The sequence below is a fragment of the Chionomys nivalis genome, chromosome 2 (assembly GCF_950005125.1).
Source record: "Chionomys nivalis chromosome 2, mChiNiv1.1, whole genome shotgun sequence".
Taxonomy (NCBI): Eukaryota; Metazoa; Chordata; class Mammalia; order Rodentia; family Cricetidae; genus Chionomys; species Chionomys nivalis.
Genome location: NC_080087.1, coordinates 70,881,376 through 70,904,537, shown reverse-complemented (window position 1 = coordinate 70,904,537; position 23,162 = coordinate 70,881,376). Strand labels below are relative to the sequence as shown.

Below are 23,162 nucleotides of genomic sequence, written 5' to 3'. Positions count from 1 at the left end.
CACCCTTTAGGCTACATTCCTCACACCCAATCTACCCTCAAAATGGTTTCCCCTTAAAAAAAACCATTAGTTTAATATGTCTTCATGGGATTGCTTCTTTATGTATTAGTATATTAAAATATACCATTTACTTTATCTAGCTTCCTTAACTCAGCATAACATTCTGGGTACTTATCCATTATAATAAACCCTGTTTTATTTCATTTTACATTTATTTCTTATTGCCAAATAATGTCCTAGTGATGAGAAAGTCATACCAAATATTCATATACTGATAAACGTTTAGGTTGTTTGAACTCTTATTACATTAATAATATTTCCCTGAAGGTTCAATTACAATCTTGGCAGACATGTGTTTATTATCATACATACATATATCTAAAAGTGAGATTGTAAATCACATGCAAATTCTGTGCAGGAACTGCCAGTGTAGGGATCAATGCACACTACTGAAGCTCTCAGAAGAGAGACCAGTGATCTGCCTGTCAGTTCCTCACACCCTCAGAAACCCCTCACATCCTCATCACCTCATCATGCTTTTCACACTCTTGCATATGGAGGACTATGTGTGCTTCGGGTGGCAAGAGGAAGTCACAGAACAAATTAGTGAAATCAGCCCTCTCCTTCCAACATGTGGGTCCTGAGTATCAAATTCAGGTTGTCATGCTTAGTGGCAAGCATTTTGACCCACTGAGCCATCTTGCCTTCTCCGTTTTATAAACTTTCTTAATTGTGATAAATGTTAGCAGTACATATGGAAAGAAAATTGGAAATAACATCGATGTGTCAACTATCAAATCAATAGTCATGAGTGTTTTGTTCTGAGTGTCTCACTCTTACCTGGATCGTTCCTTTAAATACCTTTGGATCCACACAGAAACAGTGAGCCAAAATCACACGGTTGGTCCTAGTGGGTTCCCCTCAAAGACTAGGTTATGAATCCTTTTGGTGCAGACCTGGGGAGACACCTTCTCTGGAGCATCTCACTCTGCCTATTTCGCTGTGCTTGTGGCCATGTCTTAGCCAGGCAGGTGTGTTCCTCTCTGGTCTCAGCAAGATGATATAGCACTTGGGGAAGAAGATGCCACCCAGAAGGCCAGCTGTGGAGGCCAGGATGGAGAAGATCTCTACAGCCACAGTGGACTTGCCCCGGGCACTGTGGTACAGGGGCAGGAACGCTGTCCAGACACTGCAGAAGAGCAGCATGCTGAAGGCCAGGAACTTAGTCTCGTTGAAAACATCTGGCAGGCCTCTGGCCAGAAAAGCCACAGAAAAGGTACCCCCTGCCAGGAACCCCAAGTAGCCCAGCACACAGAAGAAGATGGTGCCAGAGCCCTCCTGGCACTGGATGACAATGTGCTGGGGCTCCGAGACCATATCCCTGTCTGGGAATGGTGGGGAGGTGGCCAGCCAGACCCCACAAAGAACAACCTGCATGAAGGAAGCAATGAGGACCACTGAGGTGGAAGCCCCAGGGCTCAGGCACACCTGGATCCTGGCCCCTGGCCTGGTGACCCTGAAGGCCAGGACCACTGTGAGGGTCTTGGCCAGAACAGAGGAGACAGCCACCGTGAACACCATAGCAAAGGTTGTCTGACGCAGGAGGCACGTGAGGACACTGGGGCGGCCAAGGAACAGCAAGGCACACAGGGCACAGAGGGAAAGGGAGATCAGCAGGAAGTAGCTGAGGGTTCTGTTGTTGGCCCTGACCACGGGGGTATCCCTGTGCTTCAGGAACACTCCCAGAACCAGGACAGCCAGACCAGCCAGGAAGAGTGCCACCAAAGCCAGCATGAATCCCAGAGGTTCCTCAAAGGCTAAGAAGATCTCTGTCCTGGGCAGGCAGTGGTCTCTGGTGTGGCTCGAGTACTGTTCCTTTGGGCACAGGAGACATCTCTTCATGTCTACGGGAGACACAGACACCATTTCTCCAACACTGTGCCAACTGCACCAGCTCGGAAGGAAGGTGCCCCAAGCACTCCCTGCCCTTACAGCCTCTCCATCCAGTCTGGATTTATGAATTATTCTTGGTGACCAGGGCTGGGATGGGTGATATTAGAGGCTGAGGCACAAAAAAAGGTTACATTTCTGTGTCTGTTTTATGTGAGGGTTTTTGTTTCTGTCTTCAGTGTCACATGGAACTCAGGGTGAGTAGCAGAGGGTGGCCATGAACTCCTAATCCTTCTTCCTCAACCTCTTAAGTGCTGTGATTATATGCCTGCACCACTATACCTAACCTATGCTTTAATGTGCAGGTTTGTGTGTACACACATGTTTATAAGTGGAAGCACATGCTTGTCAAGACCAGACATTTAACATGTGATATAATTCCTCAATCATCCCTTCTAACTTATTTTCCTAATCAAACTTATTTTTATATTTTGTTTGTGTGAGTATGTGTATGGGCTCAGGCATGCCCTGGTTTGCTAGTGGAGGTCAACACAACTTTCATGAACTTGGGGTTCTCTTTCTACAATTTGGGCGCCAGGGCCTGAACTTATGCTTTCAGGGTTGACAGTGAATACTTTAACTGATAGGCCATGTAACCAGTCTCCACAGCTTCTTCTTTTATAATGACCTCTTTTATTTTACTTGTTGACTGTTTTCTTACTACATATCTTTTGAAACCATGTGCATGTCTGGAATGTGCAGAAGTCAGTAGATATCATCAGTTCTCCTATAACTGGAGTTATACTTCGTTGTGATCCACCATGTGGGGTTTCTAATTGCTGAGCTACCTCTATAGGCCCCTTTTCACCTTAATTTTTAAGACAGGGTCTCTTACTCAGACTGGAGATCACTGAGTTGAATACACTCTCAGGCCACAATGCACAAAGATCCTCCTGTCTCTGTCCCATGGGTGCTGAGATTAAAGGTCTCTTGTGTGAGTTCTTAACAGTTTATGTCTTTGCAACAGTCCAGTAATTGGTCAAATTAACAAATGTTTTAGACTGTGCTATGTGCCCAAAACTCATTTGTTGAAATCATGCACCTACGCACCACAATATGAGATATATTTCTCATGGGTAAACTGGAGATGAGTAATAAAGGTTAAATGAGGTCTCCAGGTTAAATTAGGTACACACTAACTCCAACAGTGCAGCTATTCTACTAAGAAGGTGGAGCTGGAGCTGGGGGTGGTTGTATATGACTTTAATCTCATGATTTAACTTTAGGGGCAGAGGCAAGTAGACTTCTACTAGTTCAGGGGAAGACTGATAAATGTAGTGACTTCCAAGTCAGCCAGGGCTGCAAGCAGAGACAGTGGCTCAAAACCAAACAACAAGTCAAAAGAAGACACAACACACACACGCTCACACACAAACACATACACACTCACACAAACACAAAGAAACACACATAACAACAATAAAATGAGAGCACCCAGTGAGGATATTCTCTTCCAAGGCCTCACAAAACACCAACTCTGGTGAAAACTTGGCTTTGTTTTCCAACTTTCAGAATAGTAAAGGAATAACTTCTGTAGCTGAAATGGTAGGAAATGTGGTGGTCCATTGCCACTGAACTTCTGGGAATAATCCCACTAATACAAAGCAAGAAGAAAGTCACAAAAGGACAGGCACCATGTTATTCCAGTTATAGGACGTTTGAAAAGCAAGTGAAATCATCAGTGTTAGCAAAAGCTAGGGTTCTGACTACATGACCACTAGAAGCTTGTGGAAGCAGTTTATGCCTGTTTCTTTTTCTTTTTTTTTTTTTTTTTTTTTTTTTTTGGTTTTTCGAGGCAGGGTTTCTCTGTGGCTTTGGAGCCTGTCCTGGAACTAGCTTTTTGTAGACCAGGCTGGTCTCGAACTCACAGAGATCCGCCTGCCTCTGCCTCCCGAGTGCTGGGATTAAAGGCGTGCGCCACCATCGCCCGACTTATCCCTGTTTCTTGATCAGGGGTTAGGGATGTGCAGTGTTTGATAGAGAATTCATTCTGCATTCTAATTATGGGTAGCGTGCTTGTCTTTTAGGATAAAGCATTTACCTAACAATATCTACTAACAGAGCTCTGGCTGGTGTTCCATGGCACAACAAGGACTGTGCAGTGTTTTGGAGCACGGGTGTGGGGGTTTGACTTAGAATAGCCCCAAAGTCTCATATATTTAAATGATTTCTTCCTACCTGGTACATGTTGGAGATGGATAGGGAGGTGGAGCATTGTGGGACGAGGGGTGTCACTGTGGGTAGTCTTTGAAAGTTCAGACTCACACACATGGCCCACTCTCCACCTCTCTGCCTGCCTGCTGCCTGTAGATCAGAATGGAAACCCTCAGCCACTGCCTGGCACCATGCATCCTGCCATGATGGTCATGAACTAAGTAAGCCCCCAGTTAAAGCCTTTTTGTTTAAAAGTTGCCTTGGTCATGGTGTCTCTTCAGAGCAATGGGACGGTAACTAATACAAGGGAGAAATTGATGTGGGAGTGTCATCTATCTATCTGTTGATTTCTTTATTGGTTAATTAATAAAGAAACTGCTTGGCCTTTGATAGGCCAGCACTTAGGTGGGTGGAGTAGACAGAACAGAATTCTGGGAGAAAGAAAGCTGAGTCAGGCAGACGCTATAGCCCTCCTCTCCAAGATGGACCCAGGTTAAGATTCTTCCGGTAAGACACCACCTCGTGGTGCTACACTCATTAATAGAAATGTGTTAATCAAGATGTGAGAGTTAGCCCATAAGAGGCTACAGCAAATGGGCCAGGCAGTGTTTAAAAGAATACGGTTTTACGGGCGGTGGTGGCGCACGCCTTTAATCCCAGCACTTGGGAGGCAGAGGCAGGCGGATCTCTGTGAGTTCGAGACCAGCCTGGTCTACAAGAGCTAGTTCCAGGACAGGCTCCAAAACCACAGAGAAACCCTGTCTCGAAAAACCAGAAAAAAAAAAGAATACGGTTTCCATGTAATTATTTCAGATTTAAAGCTAGCCATGGGGGAGCCAGATGGCAGGAAGCGGCCCACAGCTCCTTTTCCAAGAAATACGGGAGACTCAAAGTTCCCTTTGGTCCCTCTGCTTCCAGATCAACATATCCTTACCTTTTTTGTCTGCAAACTGTCCCTCGGGGCAGGGACTGCAATCAAAACAGCATTGGGGCGCTCCAAGCCTGGGCACTTGGCTGAACCCTGGAAGGCAGCTTTCACTGCAGACAGAGGTGGGCACCTAGTAACAGCGAGCATAGTGTCACCAGTGACTCTTTAGGGATACAGATGCTTGACCTCACCCTAAGAAGCAGAACAGGAGAGTTCCCTCTCAGCCCACTAGATGAGATGCCTTTCAGAAAACATGTCTATCAGAGCAGATGCCAGACTGCAAATGTATTTTGAGTGTAATAAACAGAGCTACATCTGATTTACTTGGCTAAGGGATTAAATACATAGCTAAAAAGTTTGTTGTGTTGTCTTTCCAGTCTCTCTGGGACTCCTGCATCAACAATTGAAGATATGGGGGCAGGAGAGAAGGCACCTAGGTTACAACTACAGACTGCTCTTCCAGAAGATCAGGGTTCAATTCCCAGCACCAATATAGCAGTTCACACTGTAACTCCAGTTCCAAAGGATCCACTGCCCTCCTCTGGTCAGCACAGACACCAGTACACAAATATAGGTGCAGGGAAACATGCATACATGCAAAAAAATTTTAAACAATAATTTGGGTATTGGCAGCCATTATAAAAGTCCATAGAGTCTGGGCATGATTTTCTTGATGCCCTCAGATTTCTTGTTTTTCTGAAACTCCAGTCAGCCCTGTGGCTACATCATGGACTCCGTTCCTAACTCAAAAGATGTAGTCATCTCTCTTCCTTTTCTCTATCTCCCTCTGTGAAGATGTTGAGATTTACAGTTAGACTGCCCTGGTGTGATTCACTTAAACTCTCATAACAAAGTATCGTCCAACTTCAGTAAGCAGAATTGCAGTTACTGACACCCCGAACACAAACAATCACACACACACACACACACACACACACACACACAGAGAGAGAGAGAGAGAGAGAGAGAGAGAGAGAGAGAGGGAGGGAGGGAGGGAGGGAGGGAGGGAGAGAGAGAGAGAGAGAGAGAGAGAGAGAGAGAGAGAGAGAGAGAGAGAGAGAGAGCACTCTCACACATTCACAGCACACTTGGTGGCCCTCTCATTTACCTTGGACCTGGCAAAAATGACCCAGTTTATCTTAGCATAGCTCTACCTCCAGGCAAGGATTATGAAGAAGGAAGTGTGGGGTGCTGATCCTTCCCGGATCAAGGCCACTGAAAAGTTCTGCAAAGGAATCCTGAAAACACATAGTATGTGTCTTTCTTTCATGTTTGAAAAATCCAAGAATGGGAATCTCATTCTCATGTGGAAAACCTTAAGGCCACCATTGACTGGAGAGGCCACCAGAACGAAGTTAGACAAAGTTGCAGAGGAGGGGACTCTTTCTTCACTGGCACAGGACAGGAAGCTGAGTCATTTCTATGTACCAGACTCCACACATAGACATAACTAACACAACACTGTTTCTAATTTTGTTAATAAATGTCATGGTTTGAATCTCAAATGTTTCCCAAAGTCTCTTGTGTTGGACCACTGGTCACCTGACAGTGGGTATGTAAAGAATGATTGAATATTGATACTACTGTAGTTTCAATGTAATTGGCCAAAATAAGCTCATACAGAGAGGCACTATGGGAGATTTGACTTTGTTAAAAGAAGTATGTCATTATGGAGGTGGATTTGGGGTATCACACATGATCAAGCCACACCCAGTAACCCAGTTCACCTCTTGAAGCCTATGGGTCAAGATTTAGGATTTTCAGTTTCTTCTCCAGGACCATGTCTGCCTGCATGCCACCATGTTGCACCAAGATGATAATGAATTGATCTCTGAAAATGGAAGCCACTACAATGAAGTGGTTTTCTTTTATAGGAGATATTGGGGTCATAGTATCTCTTCATAGCAATAGAAACCTTAACTAAAACAGAAGTTGGTTCCTGAAAATTGGGTGTTGAAGTGATAGGCCTGATAAAGCTTCTGTTTCAATAAACATAGACCATGGGACAGTGGATTAGAAAAGCAGTAGAAAATTTTAAGTGATGCTTAATGCTACTATTGCCATACTACTAGGAGCATGGATGACCAAGGGGCTGAGTGTGATTAGATTAACTGTTGACCAGGCTCAAGAAGTTTCAGAAGAAAGAAATATTAATGTATTGCCTAGAGATTGTTCTTGGGATATTTAGGTGAAGAGTGTGTGGCTGCTGTTTGCATTAGCCCACAGAGTCTGCCTGAGGATAAATTGAAGAGTTTTGGGTTAATCACGTTAACAGTAAAAAAAAAAAATCTCAAAACAGCGTAATATAGACCCTATCATGTGGCTATTAGTATTAACTCTAATGAAAATTTCTAATGAAAGGAGCAAGCTGAGCAACGAAAACTACAAAATGTAAAATTTGAAGAGAAAAGGAATATCATGAACTGGCATAGAGCTAAATCCTGTGTTCAATGTGATAAACAGATTAAGAAATGGAATAAAATGAATGGGGAACTCTGGGCAAGATCTCACACAGACAAATTTCTAACTTGCAAAAACAAATTAAAGAAAGGCTTAGAAAGAGACATGATGGTGTATGTCTTTAATCTCAGAACTCAGAAAGCAGAGGTGGCAGATCTCTGAGTTTGAGGCCAGCCTAGTCTACAGATCCAATCTTAGGACAGTCAAACTTAGGCAGTTAATGGAACCATCAGAAACATAAAGATGGTAAAGATGTAATTGAATGAGGGGCCCAACTGCAGCAAGCAACAGAACTTGGCAGTTTGGCCATGTGGTTCTGGCATTAAGAGAGAGGTTATGGAATTTGCCTCTAAGACTAAATAAAGCCGATGAGGCATGTGGCAAGGGAGTCCCTGGATGAAGGACTGGAGAGGCCATTACATGAAGCTGTGAAGGTGAAGCCTGAATTGCCTTGGAGACCCCAGGATGCTGGAGTTGCCAGAGCCACAGGAAACCTGTTGAGGAGAGCTGCTAACAAGGAGTGGAACCAGCCCAAGAGAGACAAGTGTGTTGTCGTCAACAAAGCTAAAAGTAGTTGGAGTTCTGAAGAGCATTTTAACATCTGGCATGAAGATACAGAGTTTGCCCAGCTAGTTTTCCATCTTGCTTTGGTCCAGTATTTCTCTCCATGCACCTTTTTACATTTTTAAACAGTAATGTATATCTTGTGTCATTATATATTGGAAGAATGTGACCTGTTTTCTGACTTTGATTTTATATGAGATTACAGTTAAGAGATTGCATGAATCTCAGAAGAGACTGAACTTTGAACTTTTAAACATGTTTCAGCTGGGATAAACAGTGAGAACTTTGGACAATGGGCTAAATGCATTTTCTATTATAATATTGTCACAAGCTTAGAACGCCATGATATGGAATGTGGTGGTTAGAATGTAAATGGCCCACATAAACTCATAGGCAGAGGCACTATTAGGAGATATGGCTAAGTTGGAGAAGGTGTGGCCTTGTTGGTGGATGTATATCGTTGTGGGGGTGAGCCTTGGGGTATCATATATGCTCAAGTCATGCCACGTGACATAGTTGACTTCCTGTTGCCTACAGGTCAAGATGTAGAACTCTCGGTTCCTTCTCCAGCATGATTTCTGCCTATATGCCACCATGTCCCATAAGAATGATTTTGGACTAAATAAACCTCTGAAAATGTAAGCCACCTCATTAAATGCTTTTCCTTTATAAGAGGTGCCTGGCTGTGGTGTCTCTTGACACTAATAGAAACCCTAAGTAAGAGAATGCCTCTGACAAGATCAGTGGATTAATTCCTCAATGGATTCGCAATCTGATAAATTATTATACATAATAGAAATAGAACATGGAACTAGGTTTGGGGTAGTGGGACACGGAGGCTATGCACTGGTAAGATGTAACTTGTTTACCTTACTAATCTATCAAGATCCCTACCACCTTCCTGAGTCCCATGCACTCACCAGCAACCACTCCCACCACACCTCTGCTGCCCTGCATGACACACTGCCTCAATCACACACATCCAGAGCAATTGATACATCTGACCCTGAATCCTTCAAACCATGAGATGATTAAAAGTTTTCCTCACTTCAAACTGTTCTCAGGTATTTGTCATTGTGGCTGAAATAAACTAACACAGTAAGTAAACTGATAGTCTATGGAAAGGTAGTTAACTGAGGTATCACTATCTACCTTTTCTCAGAGCAGGTCCTGAACACAGACACTTAATATATTTCCAAGGGAGCACCAACTACAGATTCTCATTGTATTTGTACATCTTGTATGTGAAAACCTTCCCCCATTTCCTTAATTGTGGGTGGTGTAAATATGTATGCATGCATTTGTACATCTATGTGGGCTCATGTTCATGTATGGAAAAGCACATGTGGAGGCCCAAGGTTAATGTTGGGAATCATCCTCAATTGCTTTTCCACTGTGTTCACTGAGGCAGAGGCTCAAAGAAAAACCCAGAGTTCACTGATATGGTTAGTCATACTCATCAGATTTCTGTGGGCATCTCCTTGTTTCCATCTCCCAGGGATGAATTTACAGGTGAGACCCACTGCCCACTCAGCATGCACAAGTGTCCTGGAGATCCAAAGTCTGGTTTTTGAACATGCATAAAAAACAATTTGACCACTGAGCAATCTCCCAACCCCATCTTTTATGTTTTCCTTTTTTCTGGTGAATCAATATCATTCGAAAAAGATCTCTAATGAGATAAACAGCATAGCCAGTTATAACTGACTGACCCAATCCAGAGCCTCATCAACTTGGTGCAGAAGTAACAATGAAGACCTCTGAACTGAAATTTCCCTGTGACTTTAACACACTAGGAAAAGTTCATTTCTGCATTCAGGAAACTCACTTGGATATCCTCCTTCAAATGGACCATCATTTTGTTCCCTGAAGAGACTTGAGGGTCTATCATTCCTACATGGACTGAACGGAATACACCCTCAAGGGTCTTCTGCCCTTGGAAAATGCCAAATTTTGTCACCAAATCTCCATTGGCATCAAATATAATTTCACTTCCATCGGGAGTCTTGAAGTGCACATTCCTAAGAGCTTGAAGCAGCTGAGGAAAGAAGGGAGACATTGTAGATCAGCCAGGGCCAGTCTGGAGTCTTGTCCAAACCACATTCCATTTACCTCTGCAGTGAGACAGAGTCGCTTCAACCAAGGATTGGCACCATTGGGCATAAGGGAGAATAAGTATGTGTGATATATTCAGGAACTCACAAATAAGTTTCTCTCCCTCTCTGCCTGCCTCTCTCTCTCTGTGTGTGTGTGTGTGTGTGTGTGGTGTCTGTGTGTGTGTCTGTGTTACTGTATGTGTGTGTCTGTGTAGATCACTCAAGCCATGTAGCTACACAGATAAGAATAATGGGCTAATGTTAAAAGAGTTAATAAGAAGCCTGAGCATATGAGCCAATCAGTTTACAGTTAAGGTAGATGTCTGTGTGATTTCTTTGAGACTTAATTGTGAGAACTGGACTGGACAGAAACTCAGACAATAAATGGTGCCCAACATGTGAACAACTGCATCCACATAAAGCCTGAAAGAACACAGGAAATAATTCTAGACATAAAGTAATAGAGTTAATCATGTCTTTCTGATAGCAGGATTTTCTCAGGTGTGCTCTTCTTGTTAGAGGCAAGAGCTCTCATTTAAGAGAGGCTTCCTGACTCAGCTTTAGCTGCAAAAGCTTGCAGCTCTTTAAAGAGGTCCTGACATGAAACACTTAAATGATGTTGACGAAAAGCTGACCAAATGCTTTCTGTTGGTGGCAGGAACCTTGAAACGCCATAGTCTTGACAATAAACATGGCTACAGCCAGTACATCCACCGTGAGCCTGGAACCTCATAAAGCTAAGGAATGGGCTGGATCCAGCCGTCAAAGCCATGGCTTTAATCCTACCCATATTGCTTAGCAAATGAAAGACTCATGTAGTCAGAAAAAGAGAGACATACAGAGATTCAAAGAAGAAGAAAACCTCTAAATGGTTTACAGTGTGTTAAAAATATATGCAGGCTTGGGAAAAGGTTAAAGTCCTTAAAATAAGAAAGAAAGAAAGAAAGAAAGAAAGAAAGAAAGAAAGAAAGAGAGAGAGAGAGAGAGAGAGAGAGAGAGAGAAAGAAAGAGTCCTTAAAATAAGAAAGAAAGAAAGAAAGAAAGAAAGAAAGAAAGAAAGAAAGAAAGAAAGAAAGAAAGAAAGAAAGATAGAAAAAGAGTTCTTGGGTATGGTGGTACACTTCTTTAATCTCAACACTTGGGAGACAGAGTCAGGCAGAGCTCTGTGAATTCAAGGCATGGTTGCATATGCCTTTAATCCCAAAGCTTGGGAGGCAAAGGCAGACACATCTCTGTGAATTCAAGGTGTGGTAGCACACACCTTTAATCCAAGCACTTGGGAAGGAGAGGAAGGTGGATCTCTGTGAGTTCAAGGACAGCCTGGTCTACAGTGGGACTTCCAGGACAGTCAAAGATACACAGAGAACCTGTCTCAAAAAGCAAAATATTAAAGGTAAAGATAAAAGAAATAGAGGTTAAAATAAAGCCACGTAAAAATGAATAATACACAGAGAGTCTGGATACTGTATGTTATTATGTTCTCTTTGAATTGTTTGAATACTGAGGAAGAACCAACAGCTGCTAAAAGATATTTGCTTATAAATGTTGCTGAATTGATCCAAGATAGGTATTTTGAAAATACCTTGACTTAAAAATTGAAGGCAAAAGGTATGTTACTTTGGAGAAGAGATTTTGCTTTTGTTTCCACAGGAAATGAGAGGCTGAGGATTAATTCTGAGTTAAGAAAAATCAGGTTTGATCAAGAAAGACCACCTGAGAAATCTCCAGTAGGAACAGATGGCCCAGATGTCTGAGTTCAACATCCAGAACAGATTCAAGACTTCTCCTTGAGATGATCCAGACTCAAGGGATACTCAAGTCAGGACTCGATCATAATACTAAATTTTCTTTAGATCCCCATAAGATTATCAGCACCACCCACCAGCAGGAAGTAGCCTGGAAAACTACACCCACATTCCAAAAAAAAAAAAAAGGACTGTGGATGTCCTTGGGTTTTTTTAAAAGAGAGAGGGGGGGTAAGAAACAATTGTCTATATTCTGTCAATGATGTGTTACATAAGAACTAATTGAGCTAATTGGCCAGGGGCGGAGACCGGCGCGCAGATGCAGCGGATGCAGGATAGTCCAAGCATGAAACAGTGAAGCCCACACTGAGAACAGATCACCCCACTACAATTAAATCAAGTAGGCTTTTTGGGGCCTGGTCTGCAGAGTGGTAGGCCTTTTATTGGCAAGGTCCACTGGTGAATGGGGAGCCTGGTCCTGTCCCTAAAGACCCTCCTGGGTGGAGAGAGTGTTCTTGGCCCATGGAGAGACACAGGAAATGGAGTGGGGGCATTCCCCGTTCCCCTTGACCCCCCTGTTAATCTGAGAGGGCTGGTCCTCTCTGCTGGGGCTGCTCCTCCTCTGCTGTGACCTCTCCCTCCCTAGCACATTCCAACTTGCACCCAGGGACCTCCTTCACTACCCCTCCTTTCTGCGGGGCCACGGGATCACCCAGTTTAGGCTGTTTGGGCTCTGGGTCGGGAGCTTGGGGCAGGCAGCAGGAGTTTCTCTGTTTTGGTGGCTGGCCTGCAGAGTGTTAGGCCTTTTGTTGGCGAGGTTCCTGGTGAACGGGGAGCCTGTTCCTGTTCCTGAAGACCCTTCTGAGTGGTGAGAGGGATCTTGGCCCGCGGCGGGAGCCAGGAAACGGAGCGAGAGCATTTTGTAAGCAGGGCCCCTGGCCAGCAAGGAAACCTGATCCTCCTTTAAAAGACCCATTAGATAGCATCAATAGGAGGAGATGGGCAGGTGCCAAGGCAAGAATTCACCCAACAAGCTGAAAAACAACATGAAAACACCAGAACACAATGATCTTACAACACAAGGACTTGAACACCCTAACACAGAATAAGTAGAAAAAATTGACCTTATGAAAGCAATAGAATCCCTTAAACAACATGTAAAAACACCCTTATAGAAATGGATGAGAAGTATAACAAAAAGTTTGAAGAAATGAGTAAATATGTAAATGATACCATGGGAAACCAAGAAAAAATCATCAAACAGGTAATGGAAACAGTTCAAGAATTGAAAACTGAAATGGAAGCAAGGAAGAAAACACAAACTGAGGACCAGCTGGATATGGAAAATCTAGGTCAACTAGCAGAGACTACAGAAACAAGTATAATCAATAGAATACAAGAGAGAGAAGAAAGAATCTCAGATTCTGAGGACACTGTAGAGAAAATAAATGCACTGATCAAAGAAAACAGCAAAGCCAACAAATTCTCATCATAAAACATTCAGGAAATGTGAGACACAATAAAAAGACCAAACCTAAGAATAATAGGGATAGAAGAAGGAGAAGAGTCACAGCTCAAAGGCCCAGAAAATATTTTTAACAAAATTATGGAAGAAAACTTTCCCAACATAAAGAAAGATATTCCTTTGAATATTCAAGAAGCATACAGAACACCAAACACTCTGGATCAAAAAAAAATCCCCTCGCCATATAATAATCAAAACACAAAATATACAGATTAAAGAAAGAATATTAATAGTTGCAAAGGAAAAAAGGGCAAGTAACTTATAAAGATAAACCAATCAAACTTACACCTGACTTCTCTATGGAAACCATGAAAGCCAGAAGGTCCTGGATAGAGGTATTGCAGAAACTAAGAGACCATGGATGCAAACCCAAACTACTATACCCAGCCAAGCTATCATTCACTATCAATGGAGAAAATAAGACATTCCAGGATAAGAACAAATTTAAACAATACGTAGCCACAAATCCAGCCCTACAGAAAGTAATAGAAGGAAAATCACAACCCAAGGAATCCAACATTACCAACACTGCCTACAATAACTCAGGCATCTAGCGACCCTTCACCAGAAAAACTCAAAGAAGGGAGACACACAAATTCTACTAACATAAACAATAAGAAAAACTGGAGTAAACAACCACTGGTCATTAATATCACTTAATATTAATGGTCTCAATTCACCTATAAAAAGGTACAGACTAAGAGATTGGATACTAAAACAGGATCCAACATTCTGCTGTTTGCAAGGAACACATCTCAACCACAAAGACAGGCATCTACTCAGAGTAAAGGGTTGGGAAAAGGTTTTAAGTAAATGGTCCTAAGAAAAAAGCAGGTGTGGCCATACTAATTTATAAGAAAACTGACTACAAACTAAAATCAATCAGAAGAGATCAAGATAGACACTTTATACTCATAACAGGAACAACTCATCAGGATGAAATCTCAATCCTAAATATCTATGCCCCTAATATAAAAGCACCCACTTATGTAAAAGAAATATTACTAGAACTCAAGGCAGACATCAAACCACACACACTAGTAGTAGGAGACTTCAACACACCTCTCTCACCAATGAACAGGTCAATCAGACAGAAAAATAATAGAGAATTAAGAGAATTGTTGGAGGTAATGAAGCAAATGGACTTAACAGACATCTATAGAACACTCCACGCAAATAGGAAAGAATATACCTCCTTCTCTGCAGCTCATGGAACGTTCTTGAAAATAGGCCACATACTCGGAAACAAAGGAAACCTCCACAGATACAAAAAATATCAGTGTCCACCTGTGTCTTATCAGATCACCACGGATTAAAGTTAGAAGGCAACAACAATGCTATCCCCAGAAAGCCGACAAACCCATGGAAACTGAACAGTCAACTACTGAACCACACCTGGGTCAAGGAAGAAATTAAGAAAGAAATTAAAGTCTTCCTTGAATTTAATGAAAATAAAGAGACAACATATTCAAACCTATGGGACAAGATAGCAGTGCTAAGAGGAAAGTTCATAGCACTATGAGCCCCCTTAAAGAAAACAGAGAAAGCATATATTGGGAACTTAACAGCACACCTGAAAGCTCTAGAAAAAAAAAAGAAGCAGACGTGCCCAGAAGGAGTAGAAGACTGGAAATAATCAAACTGAGGGTGGAAATCAACAAAATAGAAACACAGAAAACAGTCCAAAGAATCAATGAAAATCAGCAAGATCGACAAACCCCTATCGAAACTAATTAAATGACAGAGAGAGAACATGCAAATAAATAAGATCAGAAATGAAAAGGGGGACATAACCACAGACACAGAGGAAATTCAGAGAATCATTAGATCTTACTACAAAAGCCTGTATGCCGCACTAAGGCTACCAACCCAGAGCAGTGAGTGCCTGACTAGAGGGCAGGCCTCAAGGTCCCCACCAGGGAACGCGGGCCCCTGCTGCTGGGGCTGCAGTGTCTGCTGTGCTCTCTTGGACCTGCTCTGCCTGCCCCCTACTTCCCTTGGTCCTTGGCTCATTGGGGCTACCAGGAGTCCCTGTGTAGGTGCTGAGAAGTTCCATCTGGACGGGTGAGTGTGTGCTATCCTGGGGCGGACTGTCCCAGTAGAGAGCACAAACACCTCTCCCCCAGCTCCTGCTGCAGCTCTGCCTGCGCACTACCTCCCTTGGTCCCTGGCTCATTGGGGCTACCAGGAGTCCCTGTGTAGGTGCTGAGAAGTTCCATCTGGACGGGTGAGTGTGTGCTATCCTGGGGCGGACTGTCCTGGTAGAGAGCACAAACGCCCCTCCCCCAGCTCCTGCTGCAGGGCTTTCTTACCTACACACGCACCCCCACCCCCACCCCCAAGCCTGCCTTGTCTGCAAGGTCCTTAGCTGTGGAACAGCTTCCTGCCCTTTCACTAAGGCTACCAACCCAGAGCAGTGAGTGCCTGACTAGAGGGCAGGCCTCAAGGTCCCCGCCAGGGAACGCAGGCCCCTGCTGCTGGGGCTGCAGTGTCTGCTGTGCTCTCTTGGACCCGCTCTGCCTGCCCCCTACTTCCCTTGGTCCCTGGCTCATTGGGCTACCAGAAGTCCCTGTGTAGGTGCTGAGAAGTTCCATCTGGAAGGGTGAGTATGTGCTAGCCTGGGGCGGACTGTCCCGGTAGAGAGCACAAACCCCCCTACACTAAGGCTACCCAACCAGAGCAGTGAGTGCCTGCCTAGCTGGCAGGCCTCAGCAACCCCCGAAAGGGAGCGCAGGCACCTCCAGCTTGTACTGCAGTTTCGCCTGTGTTCTACTCCACCCCGCCCTACCCCCTGCATTTGCCCTTCTTTCCGCAGGTCATTGGAATAACAGGCATCCTGTTTTGGTATTGAGGAGTTCATCTGGTAGGGAACAGTTCCTGCCCCTACACTGAGGAGATACACCCAGAGAGTTAGTCACAGCAAAGACTGGTCCAAGACACCAGGCCTCTCCTGGCTCCATTTGAAGGAAGAGATGGACAGGCGCCAATGCAAGAATTCCCCCAACAACTTGAAAGGCAACGTGACATCACCAGAATCCAGGAATCCCGAAATAAGAAGTGTACACCCTAATCCAGAAGAATTAGAAGAATTCGACTCAAAAGTGAATTATATGAAAATAATAGAGGACCTTAAACAGGAGGTGAAAAACTGCCATAATCAATTAGAGATTACAAACAAAAAGGTAGAGGAAATGAATAAATCTCTCAAAGATACCCAAGAAAACCAAGAGAAACAAGAAAAAGTAATCAAACAGGTAAGGGAAACGGTTCAAGACTTGAAGAATGAAGTGGAAGTAATAAAGAAGACACAAACCGAGGGAAGGATGGAGATGGAAAATTTGGATAAACGAACAGGAACTACAGAGACAAGTACCACCAACAGATTACAAGACACAGAAGAAAGAATCTCAGACACTGAAGATACCATAGAGAAATTAAACACTCTGATCAAAGAAAACAGCATAACCAACAAATTTTCAACACAAAACATTCAGGAAATCTGGGACACAATGAAAAGACCAAACCTAAGAATAATAGGGATAGAAGAAGGAGAAGAAGTACAGCTCAATGGTCCAGAAAATATATTTAATAAAATTATAGAAGAAAACTTTCCCAACCTTAAGAAAGATATTCCTTTGAAGGTCCAAGGAGCATACAGAACACCAAATCGAATGGATCAAAAAAAACCATCTCCTCGTCATATAATAATCAAAACACAAAACATACAGAATAAAGAAAGAATATTAAGAGCTGCAAAGGAAAAAGGTCAAGTTACCTATAAAGGTAAACCTATCAGACTTACACCTGATTTTTCTATGGAAACCATGAAAGCCAGAAGGTCCTGGATAGATGTACTGCAGAAACTAAGAGACCATGGATGCAAGCCCAGACTACTATACCCAGCCAAGCTTTCATTCACTATAAATGGAGAAAACAAAGTTTTCCAGGATAAAAACAAATTTAAACAATACGTAGCCACAAATCCAGCCCTTCAGAAAGTAATAGAAGGAAAATCACAAACCAAGGAGTCCAACAATGCCCACAATAACTCAGACATCTAATGACCCTTCACCAGCACAACTTGAAGTAGGGAAACACACAAACACTACTACAGAAAGAAAGAAAGAAAGAAAGAAAGAAAGAAAGAAAGAAAGAAAGAAAGAAAGAAAGAAAGAAAGAAACAAAGAAAGAAACAAAGAAAGAAACAAAGAAAGAAACAAAGAAAGAAACAAAGAAAGAAAGAAAGGAAAAATGACTGGAGTTAACAACCACTGGTCATTAATATCACTTAATATCAATGGACTCAACTCACCTATAAAGAGGCACAGGCTAAGAGATTGGATACGAAAACAGGATCCAACATTCTGCTGCTTACAAGAAACACACCTCAACCACAAAGACAGACATCTACTCAGAGTAAAGGGCTGGGAAAAGGTTTATCAAGCAAACGGACCTAAGAAACAAGCAGGTGTGGCCATACTAATTTCTAAGAAAGTTGACTTCAAACTAAAATCAATCAAAAGAGATGGAGAGGGACATTTTTTACTCATAACAGGAACAATTCACCAGGATGAAGTCTCAATCCTGAATATATATGCCCCTAATATAAAAGCACCCACTTATGTAAAAGAAACGTTACTAAAACTCAAGGCAGTCATCAAACCACACACACTAATAGTAGGAGATTTCAACACTCCTCTCTCACCAATGGACAGGTCAATCAGACAGAAACCTAACAGAGAAATAAGAGGATTAAGGGAGGTAATGAATCAAATGGACTTAACAGACATCTATAGAACATTCCACTCAAATAAGAAAGAATATACCTTCTTCTCTGCAGCTCATGGAACCTTCTCGAAAATAGACCACATACTCGGTAACAAAGCAAACTTACACAGTTACAAAAAAATATCGGTAACAACCTGTGTCTTATCAGATCACCATGGATTAAAGTTAGAATTCAACAACAATGCTATCCCCAGAAAGCCTATGAACTCATGGAAACTGGACAGTCAACTACTGAACCACACCTGGATCAAGGAAGAAATAAAGAAAGAAATTAAAGTCTTTCTTAAATTCAATGAAAACGAAGACTCAACATACTCAAACCTATGGGACACTATGAAAGCAGTGCTAAGAGGAAAGTTCATAGCATTAAGTGCCTACTTAGAGAAAACGGAGAAAGCACACATTGGAGACTTAATAGCCCACCTGAAAGCTTTAGAAAAAAAGAAGCAGACTCACCTAGGAGAAGTAAAAGACTGGAAATAATCAAATTGAGGGCTGAAATCAACAAAATAGAAACACAGAAAACAATCCAAAGAATCAATGAAACAAAAAGGTGGTTCTTGGAGAAAATCAATAAGATTGATAAACCCCTATCCAAACTAATCAAACGGCGGAGAGAGAATACGCAAATTAACAAAATCAGAAATGAAAAGGGAGATATAACCACAGACACAGAGGAAATTCAGAGAATCATTAGATCTTACTACAAAAACCTGTATGCCACAAAATTGGAAAATGTAAAAGAAATGGACACCTTTTTAGATAAGTACCATATACCAAAGTTAAACCAGGACCAGGTGAACAATCTAAATAGACCTGTTAGTCGTGAAGAATTAGAAGTTGTTATAAAAAATCTCCCCACCAAAAAAAGCCCAGATCCAGACGGCTTCAATGCAGAATTCTACCAGAAATTCCAAGAAGACCTAATACCTATACTCCTCAATGTATTTCACAATATAGAAACAGAGAAGTCATTGCCAAAATCCTTTTATGAAGCTGCAGTTACTCTGATACCAAACCACACAAAGACACAACCAAGAAAGAGAACTACAGGCCAATCTCACTCATGAACATCGACGCAAAAATACTCAATAAAATACTGGCAAACCGAATCCAAGAACACATCAGAAAAATTATCCATTATGATCAAGTAGGCTTCATCCCAGAGATGCAGGGCTGGTTCAACATACGAAAATCTATCAATGTAATCCATCATATAAATAAATTGAAAGAAAAAAACCATATGATCATTTCATTAGATGCTGAAAAAGCATTTCACAAAATTCAACATCCCTTTATGATAAAGGTCTTAGAGAGATTAGGAATACAAGGGTCGTACCTAAGTATAATAAAAGCTATTTATAGCAAGCCGTCAGCTAACATCAAATTAAATGGAGAGAAACTCAAAGCTATTCCACTAAAATCAGGAACACGACAAGGTTGTCCACTCTCTCCATACCTCTTTAATATAGTGCTTGAAATTCTAGCAATAGCAATAAGACAACATAAGGGGATCAAAGGGATTCAAATCGGAAAGGAAGAAGTTAAACTTTCATTATTTGCAGACGATATGATAGTGTACATAAGCGACCCCAAAAACTCCAGCAAAGAACTCCTTCAGCTGATAAACACCTTTAGTAGCGTTTCAGGATACAAGATCAATTCCAAAAAATCAGTTGCCCTCCTATACACAAAAGATAAGGAAGCAGAGATGGAAATCAGAGAAGCATCACCCTTCACGATAGCCACAAATAGCATAAAATATCTTGGGGTAACTCTAACCAAGGAAGTGATGGATCTATTTGACAAGAACTTTAAGTCTATGAAGAAAGAAATTGAGGAGGATACCAGAAAATGGAAGGATCTCCCTTGCTCTTGGATCGGGAGGATCAACATAGTAAAAATGGCAATTCTACCAAGGGCAGTTTATAGATTCAATGCAATTCCCATCAAAATCCCATCAAAATTCTTCACAGATCTTGAGAGGACATTAATCAACTTTATGTGGAGAAACAAAAAAACCCAGGATAGCCAAAACAATCTTATATAATAAAGGATCGTCTGGAGGCATTACCATCCGTGACCTCAAACTCTATTACAGAGCCTCAGTATTGAAAACAGCTTGGTATTGACATAAAAACAGAGAAGTCGATCAATGGAACCGAGTAGAAGACCCTGATTTTAACCCACAAACATATGAACACCTAATTTTTGATAAAGGAGCTAAAAGTATTCAATGGAAAAAAGAGAGCATCTTCAACAAATGGTGCTGGCAGAACTGGTTGTCAAAATGTAGAAGAATGAAAATAGATCCATATCTATCACCATGCACAAAACTCAAGTCCAAATGGATTAAAGACCTCAATATTAGTCTGAACACACTGAACCTGATAGAAGAAAAAGTGGGAAGTACTCTTCAACATATGGGTACAGGAGATCACTTCCTACGTTTATCCCCAGCAGCACAGACATTAAGGACAACATTGAATAAATGGGACCTCCTGAAACTGAGTAGCTTCTGTAAAGCAAAGGACACTGTCACTAAGACAAAAAGGCAACCCACTGACTGGGAGAAGATCTTCACCAACCCCGCAACAGACAAAGGTCTGATATCCAAAATATATAAAGAACTCAAGAAACTAGACTTTAAAATGCTAATTAACCCAATAAAAAATAAGGCACTGAACTGAACAGAGAATTCTCAACAGAAGAAATTCAAATGGCCAAAAGACACTTAAGGTCATGCTCAACCTCCTTAGCGATAAGGGAAATGCAAATTAAAACAACTTTGAGATACCATCTTACACCTGTCAGAATGGCTAAAATCAAAAACACCAATGATAGCCTTTGCTGGAGAGGTTGTGGAGAAAGGGGCACACTCATTCATTGCTGGTGGGAATGCAAACTTGTGCAACCACTTTGGAAATCAGTGTGGCGATTTCTCAGGAAATTTGGGATCAACCTACCCCAAGATCCAGTAATACCACTATTGGGAATATACCCAAGAGATGCCCCATCAAATGGCAAAAGTATCTGTTCAACTATGTTCATAGCAGCATTGTTTGTAATAGCCAAAACCTGGAAACAACCTAGATGCCCTTCAATGGGGGAATGGATGAGGAAAGTGTGGAATATATACATATTAGAGTACTCCTCAGCAGTAAAAAACAATGACTTCTCGAATTTTGCATGCAAATGGATGGAAATAGAAAACACTATCCTGAGTGAGGTATCCCAGACCCAAAAAGAGGAACATGGGATGTACTCACTCATAATCGGTTTCTAGCCATAAATAAAGGACATTGAGCATATAATTTGTGATCCTAGAGAAGCTAAATAAGAAAGTTAACCCAAAGAAAATCGTATAGTCATCCGCCTGGAGAGGGGAAGTAGACAAGATTGCAGGGCAAAAACTGGGAACTTGCGGGTGAGGTGGCATGGGGCAAAGGGGAAATGGGATGAGAAACATGAGAAGGGGAGGATGGGAGGAGCTCGGGGGATTGGGATGGTTGGGATATAGGAAGGGTGGATACGGGAGCAGTGAAGTATATATCCTAACTAAGGGAGCCATCTTAGGGTTGGCAAGAGACTAGACTCTAGAGGGGTTCGCAGGTGTCCAGGGAGATGTCCCAAGCTGGTACCTTGGGCAACTAAGGAGAGGGAACCTGAAATGACCCTATCCTATACTGATGAATATCTTACATATCACCTTAGAACCTTCATCTGGCGATGGATCGAGGTAGAGACAGAGACTCAATTTGGAGCAACGGTCTGAGCTCTTAAGGTCCAAATGAGGAGCAGAAGGAGGGAGAACATGAGCAAGGAAATCAGGACCACGAGGGATGCACCCACCCACTGTGACAGGGGAACTGATTTATTGGAAGCCCACCAAGGCCAGCTGGTCTGGGACTGAATAAGCATGGGTTGATTCTGGACTCTCTGAGCATGGCGGACAATGAAGGCTGATGAGAAGCCAAGGACAATGGCACTAGGTTTCGATCCTAATACATGAACTGGCTTTGTGGGAGCTTAGCCTGTTTAGATGCTCACCTTCCTGGACGTAGATAGGGCAGAGAATTTGGACTGCTCTTCAGTATCTAGAGGGAGGGGGACTGGTGTGGGGGGAGGAGAAGAGGAGCGGGGGAAAGGGGAGGGGACTGGGGGGAGGGGGCAATATAGGGCAGAGAATTTGGACTGCTCTTCAGTATCTAGAGGGAGGGGGACTGGTGTGGGGGGAGGAGAAGAGGAGCGGGGGAAAGGGGAGGGGACTGGGGGGAGGGGGCAATATTTGGGAGGAGGGGAGGGAAATGGGAAACGGGGAGCAGGTGGAAATTTTAATTAAAAAAGAATAAAAAAAAAGCCTGTATGCCACAAAACTGGAAAATGGAAAAGAAATGGACAATTTTTTAGATAAGTTCCATATACCAAAGCTAAACCAAGACTAGGTGAACGATCTAAATAGACCTGTTAGTTGCGAAGAATTAGAAACTGTTATCCAAAATCTCCCTTCCAAAAAAAGCCCAGGACCAGATGGTTTCAATGCAGAATTCTATCAGATCTTCCAAGAAGAGCTAATACCTATACTCCTTAATGTATTTCACAACATAGAAACAGAAGAGTCATTACCAAATTCCTTTTATGAAGCTACAGTTACCCTGATACCAAAACCACACAAAGACACAACCAAGAAAGAGAATTACAGGCCTATATCACTAATGAACATCGACGCAAAAATTCTCAATAAAATACTGGCAAAATGAATCCAAGAACACATTAGAAAAATTAACCATTATGATCAAGTAGGCTTCATCCCAGAGATGCAGGGCTGGTTCAACATACGCAAATCTATCAATGTAATCCACCATATAAATAAACTGAAAAAAAAATATGATCATTTCATTAGATGCTGAAAAAGCATTTGACAAAATTCAACACCCCTTTATGATAAAGGT

General features: G+C 42.3%; 1 protein-coding gene across 1 annotated transcript in view; it reads right to left on the bottom strand.

Annotated features, from left to right (window-relative positions):
• Positions 1-928: 928 nt before the first annotated feature.
• LOC130868220 (vomeronasal type-2 receptor 26-like) overlaps positions 929-23,162 on the bottom strand; it is a 36,538-nt gene continuing 14,304 nt past the window's right edge. Inside the window, 4 exon segments of the mRNA XM_057760476.1 lie at positions 929-1,008; positions 1,011-1,904; positions 5,039-5,162; positions 9,885-10,094. Of these exon segments, the coding sequence (XP_057616459.1) occupies positions 929-1,008; positions 1,011-1,904; positions 5,039-5,162; positions 9,885-10,094 (1,308 nt within the window).